The following is a 10,000-nucleotide window of genomic DNA, read 5'->3' on the forward strand; positions in this document are numbered from 1 at the left end:
GGACAATGGACTGCGTTGGGATTACCTTCCACAGGTAGGAAAAACATATTCTTTGTTGTTGTCGTTGTGTTTAGCTCACGTGACATCAACTTGGGACATAGATGAGCTGGGGCCGTGGGGGGAATGCTCGCTATTCCCTGGCTTAAGCTCGCCCTCAAACAACAACAACAACAACAACAACGTCTAGTCGGCTCGTCTAACGGAGGCTATTTTAGTTTCAGTGTGTAGAATATTACGTTTCAAAATAAATGTGCTGCTCAGAACCAGCCAGTGTACGGTTCCCCGCCTGTTCCAGCAGGAGAACCTCAGCCTGATCCCAGACGTACTGACATGTACACAAACATTATTATTCTATATATTGGTTAGGATAGCGGATCAATTGATTGCACGTTGCACAAGCAGTGAATTAATGTGATAACACAGGACTCTGAACATGTAATTCCTTTTTTCTCCACTAGGACCTCTCCGATGCACTGCCCACGTGTCCTGATGCTTTGACAGCCAGACTCAGTGACGCCATGGCCGAGGTGGAGAGTCTGAGAAGAGGGAGGAGGAATGAAAAGATGGAGAACGGAGGGCAGAGAGCAAAGTGGGGGGGGGTCTTCTGGAGGAACTGAGAGCGAAAAATCTAATAGATGGAGAGCTGAAAGAGAAGATGTCATATAATATGGAATAATAGATAAATGTGTCACAATAAATAAATATGGAATAGGTAAATATCTAACAATTATTTTCGATGTAATATTAAAGGTAACTATGTAAAAAAATAAATGAAAGTATAATAGGGAAATGTGTTATTGTGTGTAAATATGTTTAAAAAAAAATCTAAATTTGTTACAGAACAAAGTTATAACTTGTGCTCTAATGTAAATAAATGTCACATTGTGTGTAAATAAACGCTTTTGCGTATCGTTGTCATGGCTCCATCATGTTGCTGCTCTAAAAGGAGAGGACAAGCAGTCCCAATGTCTGCTCTGCAAACTTCTTCCATTTCCTCTCAATACTTTCTATAAGCATGCTCCATTGAATAAATAAAATAAATGAAATCATTTAAAAATTTTATAAATTAAATATGAAAGCACTGATTCGTCACAGTCATGTTAATGTATAGTTGCGTGGTTTTCGTTCATCGCGGTCACACGGACTCGTTTAGGCTGACGGTGCAGACTTGCACCGTCAGTATTGGATGAGGAGGAAACACCACCTGAGACCACAAGAGGAGACGGTGACCGGGGAGTACCGTCCTCGCGCAGTAATTCTGCGCCCTATAAGAGGAAGACTTTGCACTTCCTCCGCCGCAGCTCGTGTTGTTTCTTTGTTTGACTTGGACTTACTTCGCGGGTCGTGAAATTGAAATCCGTGGACGTCCGAGGGGAGCGTGCATGGACGTGATTACGTCAGACGCACACAGACTCCGGCTCCGACTACGGTGTGGGATGAGGCCCAAACAAGTTAGAGCAGCGCATCCCCCCCACCCCCCCAGAAATTCCGCCTATTAAGGACCCCTGCATTATAATCTAGATGTAAAGTGGAAGGAAGATACTCTATAATCTGGATGTTAAAGGAGAAAGATACTATCTGGTTAATAAATTTAAAAAATGCTCTATAATCCGGATGATAGATTAAGAAGATGCTCTATAATCTGGGTGTTAGCTGGAGGATGATGCTCTATAATCTAGATGTTGGATCAAGACGATGCTTTATGATATCAACGGTAGATTAAAAAGATGCTTTATAATCTCGACGATAGATTAAGAAACGTTTTATAATCTGGATGATAGATTAAAAAGATGCTCTATAATCTGGATGATCGAATAAGAAAATGCTCTATAATCTGGGTGTTAGCTGAGGAAGATGCTCTATAATCTAGATGTTAGATCAAGACGATGCTTTATAATATCAACGGTAGATTAAAAAGATGCTTTATAATCTCTACGATAGATTAAGAAAACGTTTTATAATCTGGATGATCGATTAAAAAGATGCTCTATAATCTGGATGAGAGAATAAGAAGATGCTCCATAATCTGGGTGTTAGCTGGAGGAAGATGCTCTATAATCTAGATGTTAGATCAAGACGATGCTTTATAATATCAACGGTAGATTAAAAAGATGCTTTATAATCTCTACGATAGATTAAGAAAATGTTTTATAATCTGGATGATCGATTAAAAAGATGCTCTATAATCTGGATGATCGAATAAGAAGATGCTCTATAATCTAGATGTTAGATCAAGACGATGCTCCATAATATGGATGATAGATTAAGAAAACGGTTTATAATCTGGATGATGGATTAAGAAGATGCTCTATAATCTGGACGTTAGCTAAAGTCCTAACTTTTTTTTCGTAATTTAAGTATACAAGCCAATAATCTCCAATACTTTTTGTCAGTTTCATCTATTTTTTTTCAGATGTAAACATGGATAATCTTCTCTTTAAGTCAAATGAATTCAGATTCCATCCGTCCCTGACGCCAGAGCAGGGAACCGAGGAAGCAGAAGCCTCTGAGACACTGGATTAAAGTGGATTAATGAGTTTTCCAGTAGTTCATGCGTGTACGATTAGCCCCAAAAAGAAAGACAAATACGTTGCGAAAGCGGTCAGAAGTGAGTTTGAAGACGGTCGTATTTTCCCGTTAGAAAGCTGTTGCGGGCCTGTGTGGAGGGAAAACGTCATCATGTCGGCACGGCACATTTAAAATGTGTCGTGTTCCAAATCTCCTCCCTGCTGCTGTCGTCTCAAGCTTTTTCCAAATCCATAAACATGGAGTCGGAGGGGCGCGGGCTGAATTTGGGATTCAGTGCGGCGGGATTCTTCCCCACCGACTCCTCTACTTCCTCTCACGTTATTTTTTGTTTTGTTTCCGAGCATCTTTTAAAAACCTCCAGAAGCCCGGGGGGGGGGGGGGGGGGGGGGGAGCAGACATGGCGGGCCTTATCAGCCCGGCGCAGACCCAGATCCACCCTGTTCCTCCAAACAACAACCTGTTCCTGCTTCCATACGGGCTTCAGCCTCCCTCTCCTCCTGGAGCGTCTCGGTGGTGTTACATTCAGCCCGGTGCCCCCCCCCCCCCCCCCCCCCCCCCCCCCCCCCCCCGGCGGGCCGGCTGCGGTCTGCGCTCCACCTTAAGAGGCTGTTTATACACATCTCCGAAGTAAACAAATGGGATCGGGGGCTCCGCCTGCAAATTAAAATCTTTCTTCTAATAAGGGGAGAAACATGGACACGACCTTGCTTGTGGCGCCGATAGATTCCTAATCGTGTTTCCCCTCTGCCCCCTGTGGTTTTCTTCCTGTAGCTCAAGTTCTTCCCGCGGCGTCCGGCTGCGACCGGGGGCGCTACGAGAGCATCATCGGGGACCTGTGCCTGGCGAAGTTCAGATTTGAGATGGGAGGAGTGGATCCAGGACGGTGGTGCAGCTGGACGGACACACAGGAGTAAGTTCACCTGCAGAGGAACCGTCGGACCTGGGAGGAAGATGCTCTATAATCTGGATGTTAGAGGGGGAAGATGCTCTATAATCTGGATGTTAGAGGGAGGAAGATGCTCTATAATCTGGATGTTAGAGGGAGGAAGATAATCTATAATCTGGATGTTAGCGGGAGGAAGATGCTCTATAATCTGGATGTCAGAGGGAGGAAGATGATCTATAATCTGGATGTTAGCGGGAGGAGGTGCTCTATAATCTGGATGTTAGAGGGAGGAAGAGGATCTATAATCTGTACATTAATGGAAGGAAGAGACTATAATCTGGATGTTAGAGGAGGAAGATGCTCTATAATATGGATGTTCATGGAGGACGGTGCTCTATAAGGTGTATATTAATGGAGGGAGATGCTCTATTAATCTGGATGTTATTGGGAGGGAGATGCTCTATTAATCTGGATGTTATTGGGAGGGAGATGCTCTATAATCTGGATGCTAGTGGGAGGAAGATGTTCTATGATCTGGATGTTAGTGGAGGACATTGCTCTGCAATCTGTATATTAATGGAAGGAAGACACTATAATCTGGATGTTAGAGGGGGAAGAGGCACGATAATCTCTATATTAATGGAGGACAGTGCTCTATAATCTGTATATTAATGGAGGAAGATGCTCTATAATCTGGATGTTAGTGGAGGAAAATGCTCTATGGTCTGGATGTTAAAGGAGGGAGATGCTCTATAATCTGGATGCTAGTGTAAGGGAGATGCTCTATGATCTGGATGTTAGTGGAGGGAGATGCTCTATGATCTGGATGTTAGTGGAGGAAGATGCTCTATAATCTGGATGTTAGTGGAGGAAGAGGATCTATAATCTGGATGCTAGTGGGAGGAAGATGATCTATAATCTGGATGTTAGTGGAGGAAGATGATCTATAATCTGGATGTTAGTGGAGGAAAATGCTCTATGATCTGGATGTTAAAGGAGGGAGATGCTCTATAATCTGGATGCTAGTGGGAGGAAGATGCTCTATAATCTGGATATTAGTGGAGGAAGAGGATCTATAATCTGGATGCTAGTGGGAGGAAGATGATCTATAATCTGGATGTCAGTGGAGGAAAATGCTCTATGATCTGGATGTTAAAGGAGGGAGATGCTCTATAATGTAGATCATATAAGTGACTTTAGTTCGGCGCCCTAAACAACCCACATAAATATCAGATTATTTATCACAGTGAGATTACCTCCCATCGTCTCCTAAACACTGAGACTCTGCAGGATTATGAGTCAGACAGGAGTAGAGCCCAGCGGAGGAGCTCCTGTCAGAAACTCTGTGATTTCCCCCGCCGGCTCGCCGTCCGCTCTCAGTCCAGCCCATAATTGGCGGCGGTTGCTTTTTTTTTTTTTTTTTTTCCTGCCGTAACTTCTAATAAAACAGATTTTTCACGGGGGGGTTTTTTTCAGCTGCGTCACAAAAACCCGACGCTTGATGCCACCGGAGAGCTGGATGGATGACAGATAAATAACTCCAGCAGGAAATTGAAGAGAGAAAAAAATAAAAAAAACAACAACCCGAAGACTTGTTTGTGGACGGAGTGGAGTTTAGTGACAGCGAAAGTAAACAAGCAGTTGGTCCAAAACCTTTTTTACTTTGACTTTGAGGAAAAGAAGCCACTCCTCACCTTTTGAAAAAAACTGACGAATCGGCAGTTTTCTCAAACTTGATGATACTGATGGTTTGTCGAATGGTGTCAAGTAGAATCATTTTGGAAAACAAATAATCCCGAGGGAAAAAAAAAACCAGACGGAACCTCACCTTTTTTTTGTTATTTGTTGTGTCAGAGTGATCTATGGGGGGGTCAAACGTTTGTAATCGGTGTTCAACCTCCGTTTTCCCCTCCTTTACTTTCTCTTGGAAAAAGCTTCCGACTGTGAGCCCACAGAGGAAACCTGCATTTCTTTAAATAAATAAAAAAAAAAAAAAACTCTCCAAACTAACTTTGATACGACAGATTATTCCCGGTAATTACTAATTGACTTGCGGCTAAGCTCCGCCCCCCAAACAAGGACAAACCAGGCGACGAACTGGCCGGACTCTGACAAACATTCAACCGTAACTATGGAGGGGGGAAGGGGGGGGGGGGGGATTGGCGAAAGTTTAATTGCGTGCGTGTAGATGATACACTACGCTCCGAGCTCTAAAAAAATAAAAAATAAAAAAAGCTATACTTCCGTCACGTTTTCGTCAAAAACGCCCATCCCGACCTGATCAGCTGGCGCGATCTTTCCGACCCTGTTGCTATGCGTCTCCGTTTCCCCCCCATGCAGTTATATTTAGACTCTGCTAAGCCCCCGCTGGTAATTCTAGACATTCTTTTTGCCCCTCCGCCCTCCCCACCAATAGGAAATCCCCTCATCTGGTCCCTCTCATGAAGGACGTCTCAAGGCTATATCCAGAAACCCCCGAACCCTCGGCAGGAAGCGCCAAAGTCTTTGTGAAATGCCTCCAGAGAGTCTGCCGGTGGATTTATCTGATGCGCTGTCGCCCCCTGCAGGATCTACGAGGGACTCACAAACTGCACCTTCCAGGTGGCCCTGAGGATGGACTGCTTCTGGCCCGATCAGGTGGTGGACCGCTTCTTCACGCAGGTCCACCGGGTCTACTTCCGGGACTGCGCCCTGACGGGCCGCCTCCTCCACGACCCGCCGGTCGCCGTCCTCGCCCCGTTCATCGCCGTGCCGGTGCTCGTCACCCTCCTCATGACGGCGCTGGTGGTGTGGAGGAGCAAGCGTACGGAGGGCGTGCTGTAGGGCTCAAGAACGTGGCGGACTGGACTCGGATAATAGAGCTGTTGTGTGTTCAGTGTGAAAAGGAATAATAATAAAACAAAAAAAAACGTTACTCACAAGGTCTCCTCTCACCGATGCGATGGCGTCGGACTCGTAAAAGTCGTTGGGATTCAGGGGATTTGGAGGCCGTGCGTGTTAATGGCCATCTGCTCTCACGGCCCGAAACAATCTGGGCGCATAAATAACAGAAGCAAGGAGGACACTCGGGGAGAGACAGCCGGACTGCGTGAACGCTCGTCACAAGTGCAGAGAAAAGAGATGAGGAAAAAGGACGAGCGGGTTTAATTCGTATTTAATGCCTCTGCAGGCGTTCAGAGTGTGTCGTGTCTGCTTTCATGGTTTACATTCACTTTGACAACGGATGGAGTTCCCTCATGTAGCTCTGGACAGGGTCAGAACTGGATTCAGGAGGTACGAGGGCATGAGCTAGGAGGAAGACGCTCTATTCTCTGGATGCTACTAGAGGAAGATGATCTAAAGTCTGGACGATAGGAGGAAGATGATCTACAATCTGGATGTTAGAGGAGGAAGATGCTTTATAATCTGGATGATAGGAGGAAGATGATCTACAATCTGGGTGTTAGAGGGAGAAAGATGCTCTATAATCTTGATATTAGTGGAAACAGATGCTCTTTAATCTGGATGACAGGGCAAAGATGCTCTGTAATCTGGAAGTTAGGAGGAAGATGCCCTATAATCTGGATATTACCGGAGGAAGATGCTTTATAATTTGTTAGAGGGAGGATGATGCTCCATAATCTCAAGGTTAATGGGAAGAAGACATTCTATAATCTGGATGTTACTGGAAGAAGATGCTATATAATATGGATGATAAGAGCAAGATGCTCTATAATCTATTAGAGGGAGGAATATGATCTATAATCTGGATTTTAGAGGAGAAAGATGCTCTATAATCTGGATGTTAGTGGAGGAAGATGCTCTATAATCTGAATGAAAGGCGAAAGCCACTCTATGATCTGGATTAGAGGGAGGAGGATGCTCTATCTTGCTGGAAGATGTTCTATGATCTCCATGTCAACTGGACGTGTTCACGGTTTCCGTGCCAACCAATAGAAATACTTCACAACCATTGTAACTTCTGTGTCCGGAGACGACGTCTTCATGGCCGCCAGCAACCTGAAAGAGACGGGGGGGGGGGGGGGGGGGTTAGGAAGTCTTAAACTGGACTGATGACTAAATCAAACCCGTCTTGAGTTATTAGCTCCTTAAATTTGACGCGGTAAATGAACCGGAAAACCTCCGGTTGACGGAAAAAAGTCTCCCAAGAACTGAGTGTAAATCTTCCCAAACTGCGATAGTAATTAAATACAACGTCTTTTTTTTTTTTTTTTCTCCTCTCATGTAAAAGTTACGGCTCAGCACTTCCCTTCCATATATTGTGCTTGCTGGGCTCTTCTGCCATTGGAGGAGTGGGGGGGGGGGGGGGGGGGGAGTGGGGGAGGGGATTAATGGTCGCTGTATTATCAAAGCAGTAACAGTTAAGCTTAGTCAAGCACTGTTTGGCTTTTCTGATTAATGCCCGAGACGGTGACGGGATTCAAAGATGAATTTCAGCAGTTTCTGATAATGACGAATGAATTCAGCCGGCGATTCCAAAAAAAGGGGGGGGGGGGGGGGGGGGAGCGTCAGGTGAGACCTCGCGGGAAGGGAAGCCGGCGATTGGAGGAAAGTTGGAGGTTCATATCTCACTTGTTCCGGAAGTGTGACGACAGCCGCTCGGCCTCGGCGGGGTCCTTGTCTTTGAGAACCTGGTAGCTGGAGAAGGTCTCCACCATGCCGACGTAGCCGCTCAGAGGGACGGTCCGTTTGATGCGAAGACACTCGTTCCTGGACGGACGACGGTCGAATCAGGTCAAAAGACGGGGACGTGGAACGGCGACGCCGTGGACGGGGCACTCACCACTCCTTGTCGGGATAAGGGCAGGAGTCGAACATGTCGGCGTAGATCTTGACGGAGCTCGAGCCGATGTGGGGGTTTCGGTACGGAAACAGAGCGGCGTAGAACTGACGAGAGGAACCGGGGGAACCCGTCAATGTCGCAGTCACTAGAGAAAATGTCTAAACTCGAAACATAAAATTTGACCTCTGTGAGGGGTAGGGTTATAGGGCCAATCCTAACCCTGACCCAACCACCTGTAGGACTCATTACCGTGGTATCCATACTTCACAAGGGGGGGGGGGGGGGGGGGGCGTACCTCGTTGCAGATGTCGTTGAGGGCCTCGGAGACGTCCCCGTACTCTAGTTCCATGTCCATGGTGTAGCTGAGGAGAGCCAGGCAGCCTCCGGGCCTCAGCACCCGATCGGCTTCCTGCAGGAACCGCTCGCGGTCGAACCAGTGGGCCGCCGTCATGGCCGTCACCAGGTCCACCGCTCCGGACCCAAACGGCAGCTCCTCGGCCGGACACTGCCTGCGGCGAGGGAGTTACAGCCGAGACGTTTCCTCTTTCTGCCGCATGGGACTTAGAATTCAACTTCAAACCGCGGCGATCCGAGCTGAGTGAGTGATTGATCACGCCATTACTCACTGCTCGGTGAGAAATGGCCCCAAAGTCGCTTTGAAAAGTACTTTTTGGAACAGTGACAGATCGGTGGAGCGGGAGGGACTAAAAAAAAAAACGTATCAAACCGCAATGTACCACCGTCACTTTTTCCATTATAGCCCCCTTTGATTCGGCTGATTTACAGCCCGCCCGCCCGCCCCCCCGTCTCCTTCCCCATCGCCTCACCTGTATGAGACATTGGACGGTCCGCCGTCGGCGGACACCTGCTCCAGCTGGGCGGGGCTGATGTCGGTCCCAACCACCTCGGCGAAGAACGGCGCCAGGAGGGTCGTACCTTGACCGGAACCGCAGCCAACGTCCACCGCCAGGCGGAAGGTCTTCGTCTGGAGAGAATTCAACACGGTCACAAAACAAACACAAGACGGCTTGATTGCTCCCTCCGCTAAAAAGAATAAAGTACGTACTCTTTTTTCCATGTAGCGCACGATGACGCCGATCAGTTCCTGGGGCGCCACTCGGAACTGCAGATATGCCTCTGCGTGATCTTTCCCTTCGTACAACCGCACAGCCATGTTTCCTGTGGCGTCCGGGCGTGCGAGTACTATGAGTGTGCAGCGGCAGTGTTCCTCCCAAAAGTCCGAGTAACACATTAACTTAAATTGTCCTGGCGTTTAATTCAAAACCCAAAGGTTGATGTATTGTGTCAAAGTTCGGGGAACGCAATTGATTTGCTCTTATGTAACTCCCAGGATGCTTTTTTTTTTTTTTTTAACAACTCTACTATGTGAGATTCTCCCGTATGAGCCTCATATTTGGTAGATAAACTCAAGAAAATCCTTCTTATTCGTGTTTGGAATGCGATCGGGACAACGTGCCTGGATTTGTTCTGTCTGGAAACGCAGTGCACTGTTTTGACTTTCACGCTCTGCACTTGCAGGGAACAACCAGCAGATGGCAGTACGCGCACAGAGAACGATGGTACTTGGAGCTGCATGGGAAATGATTGTTGGTGCAGATTTGCAGAAACCTGCAGAAGACCTTTTATTTTTTTTTTGCATTTTTCTAACTCTCAAATGACACAGTGCGATGAAATGAGTGTTGTTGTTTTTTTTTTTAATGTGTTTTTAAATCCCTGAAATGCAGATTTTAGGTATAATTTGAAGACTTGAGGTGTGCAGCGTCGGTCCATCGTCCAATGTC

General features: G+C 46.6%; 2 protein-coding genes across 2 annotated transcripts in view; one reads left to right on the top strand and one right to left on the bottom strand.

Moving 5' to 3' along the window:
- The window catches only part of LOC308127692 (receptor activity-modifying protein 1-like), a 14,630-nt gene extending 8,298 nt beyond the window's left edge, over window positions 1–6,332 (top strand). The window contains exons 2-3 of the mRNA XM_080492910.1: window positions 3,301–3,439; window positions 5,983–6,332. Coding sequence (XP_080349036.1) covers window positions 3,301–3,439; window positions 5,983–6,238 — 395 coding nt within the window. The 3' untranslated portion in view covers window positions 6,239–6,332. The remainder of the gene's footprint in view (window positions 1–3,300; window positions 3,440–5,982) is intronic.
- Window positions 6,333–6,542: 210 nt separating this feature from the next.
- Window positions 6,543–9,400, bottom strand: LOC308127627 (putative methyltransferase). The gene is made up of 6 exons (XM_080492765.1): window positions 9,265–9,400; window positions 9,026–9,183; window positions 8,494–8,707; window positions 8,199–8,302; window positions 7,988–8,125; window positions 6,543–7,414 (listed from the first exon to the last, which is right to left on the bottom strand). The coding sequence occupies exons 1-6, from the start codon at window positions 9,370–9,372 to the stop codon at window positions 7,327–7,329; spliced, it is 810 nt and encodes a 269-aa protein (XP_080348891.1). The 5' UTR covers window positions 9,373–9,400; the 3' UTR covers window positions 6,543–7,326.
- Between the last annotated feature and the right edge of the window lie 600 nt (window positions 9,401–10,000).

Source organism: Lipophrys pholis, assembly GCF_963383615.2.
Source record: "Lipophrys pholis genome assembly, chromosome: 23".
In the NCBI taxonomy this organism is placed as follows: Eukaryota; Metazoa; Chordata; class Actinopteri; order Blenniiformes; family Blenniidae; genus Lipophrys; species Lipophrys pholis.